Genomic DNA, 22,356 nt, shown 5'->3' with positions numbered 1-22,356 from the left:
TTACATCCAAATCAGGTGAACGGTGTAGGAATTACAACAGTTTGCATATGTGCCTCCCACTTGTTAAGGAACCAAAAGTAATGGGACAGAATAATAATCATAAATCAAACTTTCACTTTTTAATACTTTGTTGCAAATCCTTCACAGTCAATTACAGCCTGAAGTCTGGAACACATAGACATCACCAGACGTTGGGTTTCATCCCTGGTGATGATCTGCCAGGCCTCTACTGCAACTGTCTTCAGTTCCTGCTTGTTCTTGGGGCATTTTCCCTTCAGTTTTGTCTTCAGCAAGTGAAATGCATGCTCAATCGGATTCAGGTCAGGTGATTGACTCGGCCATTGCATAACATTTCACTTCTTGCCCTTAAAAAACTCTTTGGTTGCTTTTGCAGTATGCTTTGGGTCATTGTCCATCTGCACTGTGAAGCGCCGTCCAATGAGTTCTGATGCATTTGGCTGAATATGAGCAGATAATATTGCCCGAAACACTTCAGAATTCATCCTGCTGCTTTTGTCAACAGCCACATCATCAATAAATACAAGAGAACCAGTTCCATTGGCAGCCATACATGCCCACGCCATGACACTACCACCACCATGCTTCACTGATGATGTGGCATGCTTAGGATCATGAGCAGTTCCTTTCCTTCTCCATAGTCTTCTCTTCCCATCACTTTGGTACAAGTTGATCTTGGTCTCATCTGTCCATAGGATGTTGTTCCAGAACTGTGAAGGCTTTTTTTAGATGTCGTTTGGCCATCTCTAATCTGGCCTTTCTGTTTTTGAGGCTCACCAATGGTTTACATCTTGTGGTGAACCCTCTGTATTCACTCTGGTGAAGTCTTCTCTTGATTGTTGACTTTGACACACATACACCTGCCTCCTGGAGAGTGTTCTTGATCTGGCCAACTGTTGTGAAGGGTGTTTTCTTCACCAGGGAAAGAATCCTTCGGTCATCCACCACAGTTGTTTTCAGTGGTCTCCCGAGTCTTTTGGTGTTGCTGAGCTCACTGGTGCGTTCCTTCTCTTTTAGAATGTTCCAAATAGTTGTTTTGGCCACGCCTAATGTTTTTGCTATCTCTCTGATGGGTTTGTTGTGTTTTTTCAGCCTAATGATGGCTTGCTTCACTGATAGTGACAGCTCTTTGGATCACATCTTGAGAGTTGACGGGAACAGATTCCAAATGCAAATAGCACACTTGAAATGAACTCTGGACCTTTTATCTGCTCATTGTAATTGGGATAATGAGGGAATAACACACACCTTGCCATGGAACAGCTGAGAAGCCAATCGTCCCATTACTTTTGGTTCCTTAACAAGTGGGAGGCACATATGCAAACTGTTATACACAGTTCACCTGATTTGGATGTAAATACTCTCAAATTAAAGCTGACAGTCTGCAGGTAAAGAACATCTTGTTCGTTTCATTTCAAATCCATTGTGGTGATGTATAGAGCCAAAATGTTAGAATTGTGTCGATGTCCCAATATTTATGGACCTGACTGTATTTTTGCCTCATAATATGCTCCCAAGAGGCCATTGGAAGACTTCTGGGCGACCTTTTTATATATAATGTATTTTGCACTATTTTTCTTATAACGAGCATTCAAAGAAGCTAAGACCCCGGCGATCACGTGATGGATAAAAGAGGCATTGCTGATTGAGTGTTATGAACCTATCTGAGGCGACGGCAGAAGCTGTAATGTACCTTGGGCCCCTGGCTGTCCCTGGCAGCGGAGGACCTGACCTGCTAGAGTGCAGGAGCAGCACCTTTTAATCCAGCACTGTGCAGTGCTCAGGTCAGAAACACAGCTGATTGCACAATCAGCTGTGTTTCTGTCCAGCATGATGGGAGCCACAAACCGCTGTTCTGCAGTGTGCCGGTTGTGCATTTTATTTATTTTTACATTTTCCGGAGTATAAAACATAAAAAAAAAATACTAAAATAAAAATGAAAAAAATAAAATAAAATAATGCACCACAGATCACCAAAAAAAGCACAGAAAACCTTATCTAACCAAACAAGAAAAAGTTGTGGCTTTCAAAGATTAGTGCGTTAAAGAAATGGAAACCTGCTCTTGAACTGGTTAAAGGGAACCTGTCACCGGGATTTTGTGTATAGAGCTGAGGACATGGGTTGCTAGATGGCCGCTAGCACATCTGCAATACCCAGTTCCCATAGCTCTGTGTGCTTTTATTGTGTAAAAATAACCGATTTGATACATATGCAAATTAACCTGAGATGAGTCAGAGCTTGAAAATATGACTCTTCTCTGGTCACACAAGTAAGATATGACTCTTTTATCTTAATTTGCATAAAAGGCGGGAAGTACAAAAATGGATAATTATTGAATTTGTCTGCAAATGAAATTAAAAGTGTCATTTATATGTTTAGGGTAACACAATGAACATTTAGAAAGCATAGTAGAGGTGACAGGTTCCCTTTAAGTTGCCAAATAAACTTTTTTTTTTCCTAAGGATAAATGGCAGCCAATCCTAAGCTCTGTAACTGGTGTCCATAAATACAAGTGGCTGAAGCATAATGTACAGGGTACATACCCACAGTCTGCCTTGCTTGGCACAGTTATGGAGTTTGCACTGAAGGAAGAACCAGTCGATGTAGAAAAAATGAGGAAATGCTTACTAAAACAGGTGAGGCTCTATTTCATCGCTGGTCTCATGTTAACCTCTATTTACAGCGGTTAGAAGTGAAATAACACTTGAGTAATGCATAGCCATTGGTATTAGAAGAATTCATGGATGGATGTGCTGATACTATGGAGAGACCGCATCCTGCCCAAACTAGTAAAGTCCAGGCTGTGTGGAATATGGGTGCTGTTCTAATATGAGGAGAGGCTGGATATTTTTAGGCTCAGGTTGAGTGATTGAAGGATTAATAGACCTTGGTAGATAGTTGTAACCTTGATAAACCATTATGAATGTGATGTGGAAAGATCAGGTGTTCAGGAGTAGCTCTGTTATGTAGTGGACAGAACTGGTTAATGCAGTGCTGGTCCAAAACATTTCTATTTCCAGTGTTGGAGCTACTTTTGAACAGCTAATCTAAGAGGTCGGCTTGTTGGACCTCCCACCGGTCGGATATTGATAGCCTATCACAAGGATAGGCCATCAGTGTAAAAGGACTGTACGCTCCCTTTAAACTCCATGGTTTGCATTTTCTTGCAGCTGGAAAGAGCAGAAGTTCGCCTAGAAGGTATAGATACCATGTTAAAATTGGCCACCAAAAGCTTCCTACTTCCATCTGTCCAGTATGCAATGTTTTGTGGTTGGCAGCGACTTGTTCCTGAAGGAACCAATTTAAGGTATATTTTAATGCTAATTATTTAACTTTTTTGAGGCTATTTTGGCGGTTCAATATTTCCACTGTTCCTTATGTTTCAGTGAACCACTGACAGACTGTTTGAAGGATGTTGACCTTATTCCCCCCTTTAATCGTATGCTACTTGAGGTGACTTATGGAAAACTGTATGCCTGGGCCATTCAGAACATTAGAAATATATTGCTTGATGCCACTAGCAGATTTAAAGATATGGGTGAGTGCCTTTGTGTAATAGTAAATTCTGTTTTATGTATTAATGGCTGCTGCTGAAACGTAAAAACTTGTTGTCATTGTAGGCATCCAGCCTGTTCCTCTTCAGACCATCACCAATGAGAATCCCTCTGGACCAAGCCTGGGGACCATTCCACAAGCCAGATTCTTGCTGGTTATGCTGAACATGCTGACACGTCAGCATGGCGCAAATAGCCTCAACTTGCTGGTCAATTCTGGCATGCTGGCATTGACTCAAACCATCCTCCGACTAATTGGTATGGATTCCTGTTTTTTGAAAGACTGCTGCAGAACATTTGTGTCTAATTTTAAATAATTTTGCAGTCCCCGTCACAAAATAAAATTTGACAAAGTGGAGCCAGTAAATGTCCTTTTTGTATTTTAAACGTTTTTCGTAATGTGTTCATGGTTTTATTTGTCTGTTTGGATGGGGTTTTTTTTTGTCAGATAATTTGACCCAAGACAAACTCATTATCATTCTCAAAGATCTGAGTATGCCGGGTTCTAAGACTTTCATTAGGGTTTAGAGAACCTGCAGAATTATTGACCAGTTGTTCCTCTTTACATAATCACTTACATCCTTGATTTGGCTTACCCAGGTCCTTCTTGTGATAACTGTGAAGAAGATTCGAGTATAAGCTTACTAGGAGCTTCCGCAACTGTTTTGGAGGAGTCTAGAAAGGAAGCTGTACCAGTTCAGATACCTGCCTCTGGACCAGAACTTGCATCTATGATGAAAATTGGCACTAGAGTCATGAGAGGAGTAGACTGGAAGTGGGGAGACCAGGTATGCAGTTTTCTGGTTACTGTACTGCTAGAGAGAAACAGATTCATAGGTGATTTTTCTTTTTTTCTTTAAAGTAGTTCTTAAACAATTTGTGAAGTTACCCAAAAGAATTTTAGGTAGAAAAAGCTTGGCAACCCCTTTAAACACCGTTTCCCCCCCCCCCCCCCAGTGGTTTTCCTTTTTGCATTTTCAATTTTTAACTTCCCTCTTTCCCAGATCCATAACATGTTGTTTTTTTTTTTTTCATTCACATAGATGATTGAGTTTTTTTTTTTTTGTTTTTTTTGCAAGACAAGTTGTACTTTCTAATAGCACCATTTATTATCTCATTCAACATAGTGAGAAGCTGCAAATAAATTCCAATTGTGGTGAAATTGAAAAAAAACCAAAAACAAAGCACAATTCCGCCACAGTTTTATGGGTTTTATTTCTACTGTGTTTCTTATTCAGTAAAACTGACCTATGACCTTCATTCTCCAGGTCAGTAGGATTACGGCGACACCACATTTTAGTTTTTCTTTTGTTATAATACAAATAAAAAAAAGTTTATTTTCATCGCCATATATTGACCCTCAAAGTTTTTTATTTTTATAGTTATGTGTACGGATCTGTGCAAAAAAAGGCAAATTGGTAATTTTATTGTATATTTTTCCGATGCGCTGTTTTGCCTTATGGGATAAATATTTTTATATTTTAATATTGCGGGCATTTTCGCATTGGGGGATGGCCATGATGTTAGATTTTTTTTTTCCAGTGTTTATATTTTTCTGGGGAAAGGGGTGATTTTAATTTTTGCACTTCTCTTTTTTTTTTTTTTCATTTAACAAATAGACGATTCAGTATATTGCAATGTAGTTCTGCCACCTGCATGCCTACGTTGGAATATACATGTGAAAGGCATCGAAGCCTCAGCAATCCTGGCCTTTCACAGGCAATGAACTGATGAAATGAACTGCGTGGGGGAGTCGTTCCAAGCTGGGGTTTTTTTGTGCTCTCAGATGCCGTGCTCATATTTGACCACGGCATCTAAGGAGTTAAAAGCGTGTGATCGCCATTACTGCCAATGGCAGGCATAATCCCTGGGTTTCTGCTGTATGAAACAGCAGAAACCTGATGGCTATGGTGCCTGCTGCGCTCGTGAGCGGGTGCCATCTTTAAAGACTCTCTACTTCCACCATACTATTAGGGCAGAGGTCACAAAGGGGTTAAGGGATATAGTATAAAATTTTATAAACCACTTATATGTAGCTGGGGCATTCTTCTTGTGAAAGCCAATTAACTCTCCTATGAATTCTTAACTATCCATGGAAGCTATTAAATATGACCTAGTTTTCACATTACCATTTCTTTCTGCATAATGTGTGTCCGGGCGTTGACCTTTCCGTCTTTGAGGCATAGGGTAAATTTATCAAAACTGGTGTAAAGGAAAACTGGCTTAGTTGCCCAGAGCAACCAATCAGATTCCACCTTTCACTGAAAAATAAAACCTGAAATCTGATTGGTTATTATGGGTAACGAAGTTAGTTTTCCTTTACACCAGGTTTGATATCTCTGAAGTTAAATAGAGTATCTTTTAAGTATATAAGGAGGTATGCTTGCATGTTCTAGGATGGGCCTCCTCCAGGACTTGGCCGTGTCATCGGAGAACTGGGAGAGGATGGCTGGATTAGAGTACAGTGGGATACAGGCAGTACAAATTCCTACAGGATGGGAAAAGAAGGGAAATATGATCTGAAACTGACCGAACCGCCACCAGCCACTCAGCCCATGGCAGATGACTCGGACACAGAGGATGACTCAGGTTAACAGTTTTTTTTTATTTATTTTTTTCTGGCTTTTTTCCCCCCCATATGTAATTTGTTATTGTATTACATGAGGTTAATGTACCTTCAGGTTGATATTTTTATCTAATGTTTCTTTGGATCTTTTAGAGGGAGAACAGGTGGATAGGAATTTACACCCTACCTCAATGATGCTGATGAGCACTGTAAACCTCCTCCAGAACGTTTGCCTCTCGGCTGCTGTGAATGCAGAGATAATGCAACCAGAAGCAACCAGGACTCTTTGCGGCTTGCTCCGTATGTTGGTAGAGAGTGGCACCGTGGATAAAACAGGTGGGTAGAATGTTCTACAGCTCATATACTATATTTTTCAAACTCTAAGGCTACATGCACACGACCGTATGTGTTTTGCGGTCTGCAAAAAGTGGGGGAAAAGTGGCAGTTCATCTTATAGTCTGAATGCTAATAGCCACTTCCATTATGGAAGTAGTCATTAGCATGCAGGCGGCATTGGATATGTGGCTCCGTCCAGTGCAAGCGAGGTAATTTAAATTTTATTATTATTATTATTTATTTATTTTTATTTTTAAACGTCTGATTTGAGGTTTGATGGAGGGCTTTTCTGAGGCTGAGTAGGACTCTGAGGATCTGATCTGAGTCTGATGGGAGACGATCTGAGGCTGAAGGGGGCTGTGGGGTCCTATTTGAGGCTGATTGGGGCTGGTGGGGCTTATTTTCCTCCTCCAAGTACTAGGTGCATCTTATAGTCCGGTACATTTTAAAGTCTGGAAAAATACAGTATGTGGACGAGTGAAATCCTGGAAATATATTTTCATGATTTATCATAATCCAGTATCTACCTATACCATGAGGACATTTTGACTAATTCTATACATGTCTGTTTCAGCTCCTTCAACAAATAAAGTCGTATTTAAGGAGCAGCACAAGAGTTGGTGCACACTGGGATTCATCCGTAGCATTGCTCTTATGCCACAGATGTGTAGTACCTTGAGCATGTCACAGTGGATAGCCCTTCTTATGAAAATTGTAGAGGGTCCAGAGTCCTTTACTGCAGCTTCATTACAACGTCAGGTATTCTACGTTACTTTATATTTCACTTACTTTCACATGTTGCTTTGTGGTGGAATGAGACCGAGGTCATTGGTGAATAATAAAACTGTGGTCTGCTTAAAATGGGGAAGTGTATAACTGTTTTTCATTTGAAGTATGCGAGTCACATTTATAAGTATAAAGGAGTGTTTCAGATCAGCAGCAGAATATACAAATTTAAAGGGGTTTTCCGGGACTTTTATACTGATGACCTATCCTCTGGATGGGTCATTAATATCTGACCGGTGGAGGTCTGACACATGGGACCCTTGCGGATGAGCTGTTTGAGAAGGCACCGGCGAGCGCAGTAGCGCCATGGCCTTCTTGCAGATTTCCCTAGGCCATGTGATGGCACATTCATCTCTGCAATACCAAGCGCAGCCGCTGTACAAATTTGGCGCTTTGCCTGGTGAGCTGAGAGAAGGCTGCAGCGCTACTGTGCGTGCTGGTGCCTTCCCAAACAGCTGATTGGCGGGGGTCCCGGGTGTCGGACCACCAATCAGATACTGATGACCTATCCAGAGGTCATCTGTATAGAAATCTCGGAAAACCCTCTTAACAGCTATAGTCCAAGTTGGTCAATATTTTTACATCACTAATCACTGCCAAAAGCCTCCCGCTACCAGCTTGAACATTTGGGCACATTGCAAGAACAGGTGTAATTTGCTGCTGCCAATTAAATCGAGTGTTCTAGCTGCTGTTTAAAAAACAAACTGCAATCATGAATTTGATTAACATTGTTCTCCAGCCACTTCATTTCAAACTTTTTGAAGCTTTTTATCTCTGTATAGGTCATTGTCACTTCTAGTGCACCCTGTCACCCTGGCCATTCAAGGGCTAAAGCATATATATATCCACCATTAAACACTTTGCAAAGTTCATTTAGAATTATTCTACATCAATAGTTACTTATGTCACATTTCAGCATGTGCTGTAGTTTAGAGCTGCATTCACAATTCTGCTGGCCTTAGAACTGAACTAAACAGAATTGGTGGTCATACTGTTATTTTTCTGACCAGTTTGATAAATCTCCCCCTTGTTGTTTTGTTTTTTTATTTTTTTCAGTAGTGATCTATAATTTTCTATTGGCCAATGCGTAACATCTTGCTGGATCATTTTAGAAAAAATAAAATACAACTTTTTTGGGGTAAAAGTAATGTAGCGTAATTCCGACCATAGATAAGAAATTATATTAAAAATGAAAATTAGAAATATAAATTAAATTAAAAATAAATTTACAAAGCTACTCAACTTGGATTCATTTTATGTATGAACTGTAGTGAGGACATCAGAGGCAAAGCTATGTCCAGTCAGGCGTGCCGCGGTTTTTAAAAAACGCTGTTTGCCTCACAAACTGCGGCTACTAACTGCACTTTGTAACTGGGGTTCCATAAAGTCATCTAGCACTGCATTTATTTTCTACAGAGCAATAACTATATATGTGAATACGCCCTAAAATGGCTAGACGAGAAAATAGTTCTCTGGGGGTTTACTTGTTTGTTCCTTTTTAAATCGGATACCGAAACTAGTGGTTTTCAGTGGAACCTCACAGGTTGTATATGGAGTAAAGATTTGGACATGGTTCGATGTTCCTGTTGATTTTGACACCTACATGTTTTTTCCTTCACTTAAAAGTAGATACTGAGAAATAAACTTTATTTAGTAGTATTTTTACCTTTTGTCACCTTTTTAGATTCTGGCTATTCGGCTGTTACAAGCAGTCCTTCCTTCATGGGACAAGAATGAACGTTCAGTGGACATGAAACTTCTTGTTGAAAAGCTATTTTGTTTTTTGGGCAGCCTTCTAACTACTTGTTCTTCAGACATCCCCCTTCTTAGAGGTAAGCAGCACTATAACTTTAACCCTCGTCTTGTCTCACCATTTTTGAATATTAATTATTATTGGTTTTTATGTAGAATCCACCCTCCGAAGACGGAAATCTCGCCCACAGGCATCTTTGACAGCAACTCATAGTAGCACCTTAGCAGAGGAGATTGTAGCTTTACTTCGCACTCTTCATTCATTGAATCAGTGGAATGGTCTCATCAACAAGTACATCAACTCTCAGCTAAGCTCTATCACTACCATTTTGGAAGGAAAACGCTTTGATGCGGTAAGGCCAAGGGTGGTGTAGTATATATTATAACACTGCCAGACAGATAATTAAAGTGTAAAGGTCCTTTTACACTAAGAGAATAAACCAAAAGTTCCCAATAATTGGGATCATCCCCTCTCTATGGGGCAAATGATCAATAGAGATTCATTGCTTGTGGGCTACAGAACCTCATTTACACAAGGCAATGTGACGACCAGAAGCAACTCTTTTGGGTTGTTGTCTGAAATATCCAATCCCCCGATTGATGCAGCACATTCACACAGGTCAATTATTGGGACTGAGTGCTTCAACAAATGCTCATCCTCACTAATTGTGCTGTAATAGTACGTCAAGGCGCCAGCTCAGGAGCTGAGCCTGCGCCATCGCTTGAGGGTGTTTTCTGTATTATACAGCTGACATGCGGCCTTCACTTTTAAAAATGTATTTTTTTAAAGTTACACAATACGCCAAAATGGTGCCATTACAAATACTACTTTTCTCACATAAACAAACCCTCATATGGCTATGTCAGCTGATAAGATATGTATATCTATATCTTTTGAAATCTGAAAATAAAAAAACTAAGAAATTTGTCAAGCCATTTGTACCAAGCTAGGCTAGGATATGCCCCCATTGTCTGATAGGTGCGGGTCCCGCACCAACAAAAAACGAAGCCGGGAAATGAACGGCTCCGCGCAGTCGCACTCCATTTATTTCTATGGGGCCGCTGAAAATAGCCGAGTGCTTGGCTCGGCTATTGCCGTCTGCCCCATAGAAATGAATGGGAGCATGGGCCGTGCATGCTCGGTGCGCTCCCATTCACTTCTATAGGAGCAGCACTTGGTGGTGGATGGACCCCGGGAAATTTTGGGTCCTCTAGCCACAGCGCTCCCCGCTTTGTTCTCGTTGTAGTGCGGGCCTGCACCTATCAGACAATAGGGGCATATCCTAGCTATAGGCCCTCATTGTCTGAGATGGGAATACACCTTTAAACCTGTGGGATCAGTGATAATTCTGGGGCTTTTCTTTCCTTCAAAACCTGCATGTATGAACTTACTCTACAGGGTTACAAACTTTCTATACTGTTGTATGCTATGTCCTTGCTAATAAGTGGTTCATTTCATTCATTCCCAGTTGAAAAAACTCTGATTTCCGTTCAGATTTACCTAAGGTCTCTGTGTAAGCAGAAACAAATAATGTTTTCCGTTTGATGTGGCTTTATGTCCTAGAAGTCCTGTTTCATGCCAGGCTGATCTTTTCTCTATCTCGGCCTCTTTTAGCATTCTGTGTTGGAGGATTACTTTCCTGACTCAGAAAACCCTGAAGTTCGTAGCCTGATGGCAGTTTTGGCCGTGATAGGGGGCATAGACAGTCGCTTACGCCTCGGCGGACAGGTGTTACATGATGAGTTTGGAGAGGGCACCGTGACCCGAATCACTCCTAAAGGAAAAATCACCGTTCAGTTCCACGATGTGCGCATCAGCCATATTTGCCCTTTAAATCAACTTCACCCAGTAAGTGAAATTATACCTGTTCTGAAAGTCATCCATCCATAATCATACTGTATCCGCTTTTAGGATATAGGTAGCACATATGTTCTTTTCCTACATTTCACTTTATTCTTTTTGATCTTCTAGCTACCTGTGGTGCCATTTTGTGTGAACAACTTGCCATTTACTGATCCAATGCTGTCTGTCTGGGCACAGCTGGTAAACCTGGCAGGGTGCAAGCTGGAAAAGCACAGGATGAAGAAATCTCCCAGTCAGGGGCTTGCAGGTAAAGTCCCCTTGAATTCCTTGTCTATGGCAGAAATGGATAGCCCCAAGTAGTATAATTCTGTAGGACGCAGCATGGGCAGCATCATTACAGTAATGTGCTGAGCATTTATCCCCTGTTTTCCTAGTATGAACCATCTTCGAAATGCTGCCGTCATGACTTCTTCTGCTTTATAGGAAAGTGCAAAGTGTCTTAAAACTTTAGAAGCGATTATTGTGATTCAAAATGATTATCCAGTTGATAAAAAGAAGTTTTGACAGCATGGAAAGGGGATTAAAATGATTGTCTTCTTCAAGGCAAAGACATTAGACTCAAAGCACGGCTCAGATTTGAGCTACAGATAGCAGTCTCCGCTGTTTTCTACCCTGGGAGCTCAAGCAGTCATCCCAGCCGCTCCATAATGCCACTTATCTCATTGTTTTACAGACCAAGTTGATCTGGACCGTTTGAGGTGTCAACAGCTGAAGCTTTACATACTGAAGGCTGGATGGGCCCTTCTCTCTCACCAAGACAGACTGAGACAGATCTTATCTCAGCCATCCGTGCAGGAAACAGGACTCAATCCAGCTGGTATGGATGGCCTTCCTACAAAATGTCCTTCTTTACAGCTCCATATGGTGATGGTCTTGCAGTAAATCATGTCTCTTGACGCTCACCTCTCCCAGAAGCAGGTCCAGACAGGAGGTCCCAGTACATATACAGCTTGCAGGCGGGTCCGCTGTCGAGAATCTAATGGGTGTGCTTTATTATTTAGATTAGATTGCAGAAAGCCAACATTCGTTAAACTAGGAGCACATTCAAAAGAACCAGGCGCACTGGGGCATTGTGAACAGTAGTGCAAGATCAAATATTATTCCAGAGTCCCGTGTGTTTCTCAGGACCATTTCCTATGCATTTATGCAATCCTACATGATTTAACTAATTATATCAAAGTTATTAGTGATCTGTCATTTACATGCAGCGATCAAGCACACAATTGTCGAGAAAGAAGCATTCTCCACCGCCACTGTATGGGAACGAGTGATGGCTACTGCTGTCGCTCGTCTCAATACAGAAACGATAATTCAGGTGTCCTCATGAAAGATCATTCCACCTGGTGAACAAGCATTTTACTCGTTCATCTGGTGATCTGTGGCACCTTTACACAGGCTGATTATCTGGAGCGAGCATTTTTACGAATGTTAGTTTCCGATAATCGTCCCGAGTATCGGGCTGCTCTAAATTGGCACCTGGCAGATTTAGCTTTGAAATGTGTGGCTTAGTTGGAGTATTTGAAGTGTGTATTTTCTATGTCATTGGAGGTTACTTTACAGCCTATTAAGAATTTGGAACGGTTATATTCTAATCTTAACAAGGGAGTGCGGACGGGTGGGTGTGGCTTGTCTTAAAGTAGGCAGGGCTTAAAGGATTTTACAGTGGAGTAATATTGATAACCCATCCTCAGGATAGATCATCAGTATCAGATAGATGGATGTCTGACTTCCAGCACTCCTCCCAATCAGCTGTCTAAACGGGTTGCAGCGCTCCTGCAAACACTGCTTCCTTTTCAACGTTTACCCGTGAGTTGTCTACATTGTAGCAGCAGTTCAGTGTAATTAAAGCTTGATTGATAGCATTCTCTGTGTAAGTGTGTATACATAGATAGCTGTCAGTCACTGATAGTTGTAAACGGGGAGGTGTTATCAGTGATTGATAGCATTCTCTGTGTAAGTGTGTACATAGCTGTCAGTCACAGATAGTTGTACACAGGGAGGTGTTATCAGTGATAGCATTCCCTGTGTAATTGTGTATACATAGATAGCTGTCACTCATTGATGATGTACACGGAGAAGGTCTAATCAGTGATTGATAGCATTCTCTGTGTAAGTGTGTATACATAGATAGCTGTCAGTCACTGATAGTTGTACACGGGGAGGTGTTATCAGTGATTGATAGCATTCTCTGTGTAAGTGTGTATACATAGATAGCTGTCGGTCACTGATAGTTGTACACGGGGAGGTGTTATCAGTGATTGATAGCATTCTCTGTGTAAGTGTGTATACATAGCTGTCAGTCACAGATAGTTGTACACAGGGAGGTGTTATCAGTGATTGATAGCATTCTCTGTGTAAGTGTGTATACATAGATAGCTGTCAGTCACTGATAGATGTACACGGAGAAGGTCTAATCAGTGATTGATAGCATTCTCTGTGTAAGTGTGTATACAGAGATGGCTGTCAGTCCCTGATAGTTTTACACATGGCAGGTGTTATCAGTGATTGATAGCATTTTCTGTGTAAGTGTATATACAGAGATATTCAAGTAAATGGAACTAGCAGTTGTAATTAGACTGCACTGCTGTTATAAAAGCAGACAGTGTGCAGGTAAACTTTGAAGAGGAAGCAGTGCTCACTTGAGCGTCACACCCCTTAAAACATCTGATCAGAGACAGACCGCTGTTCTGATACTGATGACCTATCCTGAGGAGAAGTCATCAGTATTACTCCACTGCACAACCCTTTTAAAATGTGCGCCAAACTTTTGCAGCATAGTAAGCCAACTAATAGGTGGTTTAAACCTAGTGGTGTGAAGCTGCACCACATCTATCATCCAGCAACAGACACTGATAAATCTGCTGCACTCTCTAGTCTCTGTTACACTGACTAAATCTTACACAGAACTTTTTAAATTCCCCATTGGTATTTGTCTGACAACCTAACACCTCCCCCGTACTCCTTTCAAGGATTTCTGAAACCGCAAAACCTGTCACCACAAAATGAAGTGCAGTCCGTAGGCAGCATGTTACAGAGCAGGGGGGAGCAGATTAATATATAATCTTGTGGGAAAAGATTCAGTATAACTTGTATTTTATCATTTATATCTCTGCTTTTTCTGACTTCAGTTGTACACGGGGAGTTATTATCAGTGATTGATAACATTCTCTGTGTAAATGTGTGTACAGAGATAACTGTCAATCACTGATAGCTGTACACGGGTGAGGTGTTATCAGTGATTGATTAGCATTTTCTGTGTAAGGCCTCATGCACGCGAACGTATTTTCTTTCAGCGTCCGTTTTTTTTTTTTGCGGACCGTATACAGAACCATTCATTTCAAAGAACCATTCATTTAAAAAAAAACAGAAGTTACTCCGTGTGCATTCCCTTTCCGTATTTCCGTTCCGCAAAAAAATAGAACATGTTCTATTATTGTCTGCATTACGGACAAGGATAGTACTGTTCTATTAGGGGCCAGCTGTTCCATTCCTCAAAATACGCAATGCACACGGATGTCATCCATATTTTTTGTGGATCTGTTTTTTGCGGACCGCAAAATACATACGGTCGTGTGCATGAGGCCTAAGTGTGTATACATAAATAGTCACTGATAGCTGTACATGGGAGAAGTGTCATCAGTGATTGATGGCATTCTCTGTGTAAGTGTGTATACACGGATAACTTTCGGTCACTGGGGGCTGCCTTATGTTCAGAAAAGGCAGAGATATAAATGTATAAATTAAAAGTTTTACTGAATCTTTTCCCACAAAACTATATATTTCTCGTTCATTCCATTGGGGGACACAGACCATGGGTATAGCTTAGAGATATTACTAGGAGGGACACTATGCAAAAAAAGAAGCTCCTCCTCCTCGGGCTATACCCCCAGGCACCTCCAGGAGAACTTCAGTCTTTGCTTAGTGTCCGTCCAAGGAGGTTGGCTCTTACTCTTCTCCTGTTTGTTATTTTCTGTTTTCAGATGGGGACGCAGGTCAGCATTGCGCTTTCCTGGCCCCTGTGGAGTGTCTGCCACGGTCTTCTGAAGGTTCCTGGCTACCTCCCATTCCCCCACAGAAGAAAAGTGGATCCAGGCTCGACATGTAAGCTCTGGCATCCCACCAGCTGCTGGGACACCTGCTGCCTACCCTCCCCAGAGCACTGCCCTCCCTTGGAGTCAGATGTCTGAAGAGGTGACTCCCTGCTGGTCTGGACATCGAGGGAGCATGCTGAGCAGATAAGTATTGCCTGCTTCAATCTCCCTTCTCTCTCTCTTCCCTCCCCCCTATCTACATCCCCACCCCTCGTGGTGGGGGGACGCCTGGGCTCTGGAAGTGGTGACGTCCGGTTACAAGTTGGAGTTCGCGTCCAGTCCGCCGGAACGTTTTTTCCCTTCTCGCGTTCCGGGGGATCCGGCCAAGGCCTCGGATCTCTTTTTTGCGGTCTCCTCTCTTCTGGACCGTGGTGTCATTTCCCCCGTTCCCCCAGAAGAGCAAGGGACAGGTTTTTACTCAAACCTGTTCGTTGTTCCAAAGAAGGAGGGGTCAGTGCGTCCGATCTTGGATCTAAAACTTCTCAACAAGTTTCTACGGGTGCGGAAGTTTCGCATGGAGTCCCTTCGCTCCGTTATTGCTTTTCTGAGTCCAGGAGAATTCCTCGCGTCTGTGGACATTCAAGACGCCTACTTGCACGTCCCTATTGCAGAGTCCCACCATCGTTTTCTGCGCTTTGCCATAGGGGGGCGTCATTACCAGTTCGTCGCCCTACCTTTTGGGTTGGCGACCGCCCCTCGGGTTTTTACGAAGATTCTGGCGCCTCTCATGGCGCTTCTTCGCACCAGGGGCATCTCTTTGTTACCATACCTAGACGACATCTTGATAAAAGCTCCGTCTCTTCCACAGGCCGAGGACAGCGTCCGAATCACCGTTCAGTCCATGGAACGGTTCGGGTGGCTGATCAATCTTCCCAAGTCCTCTCTTTACCCCTCCCAGAGACTCTCGTTCCTGGGGATGATCTTGGACACCTCGATTTCTCGGGTGTTTCTTCCGGATTCCAAGGTTTCCCAGATTCGACTGGCAGTGGTGTTTCTTCTACGCTCTCCACGTCCCACCATTCGGGAGTGCATGCGGGTGCTGGGCCTTATGGTCTCCTCTTTCGAGGCGATTCCGTACGCCCAATTTCACACTCGTCCGCTACAACAAATGATCCTTGCCCTCTGGAACAAGAGCCCTCGGGGTCTAGACTCCTGTTCTTCTGTCCCGGCAAGTTTGAGCTTCTCTCCCTTGGTGGCAGTCTTCCCTCAACCTATCGTCAGGAAGGTCCTTCCTTCCGTTCTCCTGGACGGTAGTCACCACCGACGCCAGCCTCATCGGTTGGGGAGGTGTTCTCTGGAACCTCACAGTTCAGGGTGTCTGGTCGACGGAGGAGTCCCGTCTCCCGATAAACGTCTTGGAACTAAGGGCGATTTTCCACTCCCTCTCCTTGCAACTCGCCCGGTGCGTGTTCAGTCGGACAATGCCACGGCTGTAGCTTATGTCAACCATCAGGGCGGGACCCGCAGTCGGGCAGTAATGCAGGAAGTAGCAAGGATCCTCTTATGGGCGGAGTCGCATGTTCCAGTATTGTCGGCAGTGTATATCCCGGGAGTCGACAATTGGACGGCGGATTTTCTGAGTCGCACCAGGGTGGATCCGGGAGAATGGTCTCTCCATCCGGAGGTTTTCGAGGACATCTGCAACCGATGGGGCCGTCCGGACGTAGATTTGATGGCTTCCCGGCTCAACCACAAGGTGCCGGTGTATCTAGCCCGCGCTCGAGACCCGCGGGCGGACGGGGTAGACGCGCTGGTAGCTCCATGGCAGCGGTTCAGCCTCCTTTACGTCTTCCCTCCGATTCCTCTGTTGCCGAAGGTGCTGCGCAAGATAGAGGCGGAGGGGATACCAACCATTCTCGTCGCCCCGGATTGGCCTCGCCGCGCCTGGTTGGTCGACGTTCCGTGGCCGTTACCCGACAGAGAGGATCTCCTGTCTCAGGGGCCACTCTTCCACCAGAATTCACGGCAGCTGCGTTTAACGGCGTGGCTGTTGAGACCTCCATCCTAAGGAAGAGAGGCTTCTCTGATGCGGTGGTGAGAACCATGATCAGGGCTCGGAAGCCGGCTTCTTCACGGATCTATTATCGCACCTGGAAGGCCTTCCTGGTTTTTTGTGAGAAGTCGGGCTACCCGCCCCTACGTTTCTCTGTCCCAGTGGTGCTGTCCTTTCTCCAATCCGGCCTTGACATGGGTCTGTCGCTCAGTTCTTTGAAGGGTCAGGTTTCTGCTTTGGCTATCTTTTTTCAGAAGTCCATTGCCTTTTTGAGACCTGTGAAAACCTTCCTGCAGGGGGTGGCGCATTCTGTTCCCCCGTATGTGCCTCCCTTGCCCCCCTGGGATCTCAACTTGGTTCTGCGCGCCCTTCAGTCGGCGCCTTTTGAGCCTCTGAGGGAGATCTCTCTGGTTTTACTCACCTGGAAGGTAGTTTTTCTGGTGGCCATAACCTCCATCAGGCGAGTTTCGGAGCTGGCCGCACTTTCCTGCCGAGAACCTTTTCTGGTCTTTCACCAGGATAAGGTGGTGCTCAGACCGGTGCCTTCTTTTTTGCCCAAGGTGGTTTCTCCCTTCCACCTTAACGAAGATCTTGTCCTGCCCTCTTTTTTTTTTCCGGCGAACCCCAAGGAATGCGCTCTCCACTCTCTGGACGTCGTCAGGGCTCTGAAGGTGTACCTGGGGGCTACTGCCTCCTTCCGGCGTTCAGACTCTCTCTTTGTGATTCCTGAAGGGTCTCGTAAGGGCCTGGCGGCTTCCAAGGTCACCGTGGCGCGGTGGATCCGTTCCGCTATTGCTGCGGCCTATCGCGCTCGTGGCCAGGTTCCGCCGTCACGGATTACTGCTCACTCCACAAGGGCAGTGGGAGCTTCCTGGGCTAGACGCAATCGCGCATCAGTTTCCCAGTTGTGTAAGGCGGCCACTTGGTCGTCCTTACATACTTTCACAAAGTTTTATCAGCTACACTCTCTGGCCTCGGCTGATGCTGTTTTTGGGCGCAGGGTATTGCAGGCTGGGGTTCCTGTTTAACTGCGGGACGTTTATTCCAGGCGGTGTTGGGTTTGTTTCTTGTTCCCACCCCATGGACTGCTTTGGGACGTCCCATGGTCTGTGTCCCCCAATGGAATGAACGAGAAAAGGAGATTTTTGTGAAACTCACCTGTAAAATCTTTTTCTCGTCTTTTCCATTGGGGGACACAGCTCCCGCCCCTTTTTTTATGGTTTTCGCCTTATGGTGTGCGGTGTGATGGTTTCCATTGTGTTTTATTTCCGTTCTCCTTCTCCTACTGCTTTTGTAACGACTGAAGTTCTCCTGGAGGTGCCTGGGGGTATAGCCCGAGGAGGAGGAGCTTCTTTTTTTGCATAGTGTCCCTCCTAGTAATATCTCTAAGCTATACCCATGGTCTGTGTCCCCCAATGGAAAAGACGAGAAAAAGATTTTACAGGTGAGTTTCACAAAAATCTCCTTTTATCTGCTCAGCTTCTCCTGCTCCATTCCATGCTGTCCGGAGATTGCATTGCATTTTGTGGTGACAGGTCCTCTTTAATTGATTGCCTTTAGCAACCAGTCACATGGTTGCTTAAATTTATCAAAGTGGTTTTCCAGTTTCATGACACTGATGACCTATCCTCAGGATAGGTCATTAATATCAAATCAATGGGGGTCCTACTTCTAGCACCCCACAGATCAGCTGTTTGCATGGGCCATGGCGGTCTATCAAGTGCTGGGTCTTCTACGCTGTTTACCTCCATGTCGTCTACATTGTAGTAGACGTGCAATACAATTACAGCTATTTCTCCCATTTATTTGAATATGAAAGGAAGCTGTAATTACCTACACCACCGCTAAAATGTAGACAGCAGGCAGGTAAACATTGAAGAGGATGCTGCCCTCTTACAGATTCCTGTGGCCCCTTCAAAACAAAATAAAAATTGATCACGGAGGTGTCGGTAGTCGGACCCCCACCGATCTGATATTGGTGACCTATCCTGAGGGTAGGTCCATCAGTATCGTGAAACTGGACAATCCTATATCCCTGTTACTATTTTAACGATTGTTTCATCTCCTTCAGATGAAGGCGCTGCAGCCACTCCAGATTTTGCAGATATGTCTCCAGAGGCTCCCCAGCCTCCAATGATATTGCTACAACAGTTACTGACTGCGGCTACACAGCCTTCCCCTGTGAAAGCGATATTCGATAAACAAGAGCTGGAGGTAAAATCCTGTTTTATTTCTGTTACTTTCATCATGAAATATCAATTCCCAGAGAGGAAGAGCTTTATTAGACGAAGGCTTCAATGATGAAAGACTGTCAAGAAGTCGCTTTTAAACGGGAGACAAGTGGTGTTCTTGATGGTGGAAAGCACTTTTCTTTGTGGCAAGTCTTGTGTTCTCTTGTCCCTATTAATCAGAATATATACTTTGCACTGGAGTACTTTATTTGGTCTTCTTGCTTAGTGGCAGACTCATATTTGCCCTTTTGCAGTATGTGTGACATATTAACTTTTGATTTCAGTTACCATCAAGCATACCTTCCATCCCGATCTGACTAGTCCCAGTCTTTTACAACCTGTGTACGATACTTGCTGCAGTATGGTTACCTTGATAGTGGTATTGCCCACTGCACCATCACAAAAGTACCAGTATTTAAATATTTTTTACAAGGAAGCTTTGGCTTTCATAGGCCATGGTTTATCATGTGGTGGCTTGGCCGATGTTTGTTGGGGCATGGCTTGCCCTTCGATGGGAGTTGCTAGGAAATGCATTTTCTTTTCCAAATATTTGCTGTCATTTATTAAACTGGTGTAACGTAGAACTGGCTTAGTTTCCCATAGCAACCAATCAGATTCCAAAGGAGCTGTCAAAAATTTAAAGTAGGACTCTGGTTGCTATGGGCAACTAAGCCAGTTCTACTTTACACGAGTTTGATATATGACCTCAATTATCTTCACTATAAGAACCTTACAATGAGGATCTTATAAATGGAGGGGATTGCCCACAACATTCATGTCTGACACCATTGGCTGTTCAAGTTACAGACCAGACACCAATTTTCAGACCTTAGTATTCGGACCACAGACTGTACCCCAGACACCAATATTCAGATCCAAATCCCACCCCCCAGATCGATTCCAAAATCCATACCCTTTAATTTCTTAAAGCTTAATTACGCCTCTTCATTTCCAGGCGCTGATGTTCTCACCTTAGCCAGTTCAAACACATTGGAGGAGATTTATCAGAACTGGTGTGAAGGAAAACTGGCCTAGTTGCCAATAGCAACCTATGGAGGGAAATATTTGTAGTCAGTTCGGCTTGAGTCTGTGTTGGAGTACTTTATGCCACATTTATCAAAGGTTGCTGGTTGTTAGATCAATTTGTGTTATCCACACTTGTCTAGAAAAGTTACTCCACTTTCCTATTGGAGTTAGACTGCAACTTTTAAAAGTCTCAGAGATAAATCTGGAGTGAAACGGTAACCCCCTGGCTTTCCAATCCATATTTCAAAACTGGAGTGAGTGCTTTAAACGTTTCCGTTTTTTCTCTGTTCAAAGATAGAACATGTCCTATTATATTGTCTGCATAACCGACAAAGATAGTACTGTTCTATCAGGGGCCAGCTGTTCCGCAAAAAATGGAATGCACACGGACGTCATCCGTATTGAAATACTGAAAAAAGCATACGGTCGTGTGCAAGAGGCCTAAGTCAGTTTTGATAACTCTCCCCCATAGGCCATGGTTTATCATTCCAGAATCCTGGCTTCAAGAAGTCGCAAAATGGGCTTTTGAAACTTTTTGGACTTTTAAACCACTCACTCCAGTTTTGAAATATGGATTGGAAAGCCAGGGTGGTTAGCTGTGTTAATCCGATTCACTCCAGATTTATCACTGAGACTTTTAAAAGTTGCAGTCTAACTCCAGTAGGAAAGTGGAGTAACTTTTCTAGACAAGTGTGGATAAGACAAATTGATCTAACAACCAGCAACCTTTGATAAATGTGGCATAAAGTACTCCAACACAGACTCAAGCCGAACTGACTACAAATATTTCCCTCCATATTGTGGAATCGGGAGTAGGGGTAAATCATGAATTAACATCAGCCATAACTTATTGAATTAATTCAGAACCCTCGGAAACTATGTACCGTAGTTGTCTGTTCACGCCCAGTCTCGGGTTGAGCCGGAGAAATCCCCGGAGGTATACTTTAAATTGCTGTCCCTCAGTTTTGTTTTTCCCCATTCAGGCAGCAGCTCTGGCAGTTTGTCAGTACCTGGCAGTGGAGTCCACACATCCATCATCTCCATTTTTGGACGACTTCTGCAGTTCAAGTGAGGTTTCTTCTCCTGTGACTGTGCAGCACATCTGTCCAGCAAAAGTAAAAAAGCGCAAGCCGTCCCCCATACCACCTGTCCCAATTGTGGTACAATTGATGGAAATGGGCTTTCAAAGGAAGAACATTGAGTTTGCGCTAAAGTCACTGTCTGGAGCATCTGGTACTGCTTCAAGCTCTCCAGGTACATGGTTGTATCCGCTGTGTGATAATATTTGAAGTGACCGATGCTCCTTCACACTTTTAGTCATCCATAGCTATCCACAAACACACATTTTCATGCCAGGTATAAACTGTATGGCACCTAATGAAATTAGATCTGTCGCCATAATATTCTACCTTCTGACAGCTGCTTTGTATACAGGCCAATACTCGACATCTTCCAGTCAATTTTAGGGGAGGCAAGGAGAGCATTCTCCTCTTAGCAGCTGTTAATCTTACGAAGCCATGTTTTTTTTAAAAAGCCAATTAGAGCTTTAGTATATTCTGAAAACTTTTTCCAAGTTGTCAGAAAGCAGAATTTCACATTGGCATGTAGGCTGGGAGAGCTGAAGCTTGCATTCCTTTCTGCTAACATTTTGTACATTATGATGCCCTTTAAATAACTTCTCTATCATAACATAAGATAGTAGTGGACAAGGCAGTATGTTGGCTGTCTACAGTAAAGCCTGTATTATACCAGGCGATTTGGCGACCAATCGTTCGCATGAACACTCATTGCAGTGATCTGGCAATGTATTACTGCTGCCGATTTACCAGATGAACAAGCAAACGCTCGTTCATCGGGCAATCCAACTCTTTTGACATGTTTCCAAATCATCGTTTGCCGGTGCCAGATCATGATGTCTAATCCTAATCTGCTGCTGGCAAACATCTGGACAGTATGGGGATGAGTGATGGTATAATGATCTCTCCTCCCCATACTGTAGCATGTAATAGTAGTGGTCTCTTCCGCTAGCGAACAGGCGATTGCCAGGTGGGAACGTTTCCTTCCTGACAATCACCGGCAGAATACAGCGGTTAGAAGCAAGGTGGAAAGTCTGTCTGCTATTGACTTTCTCCTCTGAT

The 22,356-nt window shown here is 43.6% G+C and overlaps 1 protein-coding gene across 4 annotated transcripts in view; it reads left to right on the top strand.

The window, feature by feature from the left end:
* HERC2 (HECT and RLD domain containing E3 ubiquitin protein ligase 2) overlaps positions 1–22,356 on the top strand; it is a 222,288-nt gene that overhangs the window by 104,236 nt on the left and 95,696 nt on the right. For 3 of the 4 annotated variants that reach the window (XM_040425137.1, XM_040425134.1, XM_040425136.1), the window contains exons 32-46: positions 2,482–2,655; positions 3,190–3,326; positions 3,406–3,557; positions 3,640–3,831; positions 4,174–4,361; positions 5,970–6,162; positions 6,293–6,475; positions 7,050–7,234; positions 8,946–9,093; positions 9,170–9,366; positions 10,629–10,862; positions 10,986–11,124; positions 11,551–11,694; positions 19,033–19,175; positions 21,202–21,472. In XM_040425137.1, coding sequence (XP_040281071.1) covers positions 2,482–2,655; positions 3,190–3,326; positions 3,406–3,557; positions 3,640–3,831; positions 4,174–4,361; positions 5,970–6,162; positions 6,293–6,475; positions 7,050–7,234; positions 8,946–9,093; positions 9,170–9,366; positions 10,629–10,862; positions 10,986–11,124; positions 11,551–11,694; positions 19,033–19,175; positions 21,202–21,472 — 2,680 coding nt within the window. Of the gene's footprint in view, positions 1–2,481; positions 2,656–3,189; positions 3,327–3,405; positions 3,558–3,639; positions 3,832–4,173; positions 4,362–5,969; positions 6,163–6,292; positions 6,476–7,049; positions 7,235–8,945; positions 9,094–9,169; positions 9,368–10,628; positions 10,863–10,985; positions 11,125–11,550; positions 11,695–19,032; positions 19,176–21,201; positions 21,473–22,356 lie in introns of all 4 variants that reach the window. The other variant, XM_040425135.1, reaches the window with a different exon arrangement.

The sequence above is a fragment of the Bufo bufo genome, chromosome 3 (assembly GCF_905171765.1).
Source record: "Bufo bufo chromosome 3, aBufBuf1.1, whole genome shotgun sequence".
Classification (NCBI taxonomy): Eukaryota; Metazoa; Chordata; class Amphibia; order Anura; family Bufonidae; genus Bufo; species Bufo bufo.
Note: the sequence above shows the minus strand (reverse complement) of the source record. Positions and strands in the feature narration are given on the sequence as shown.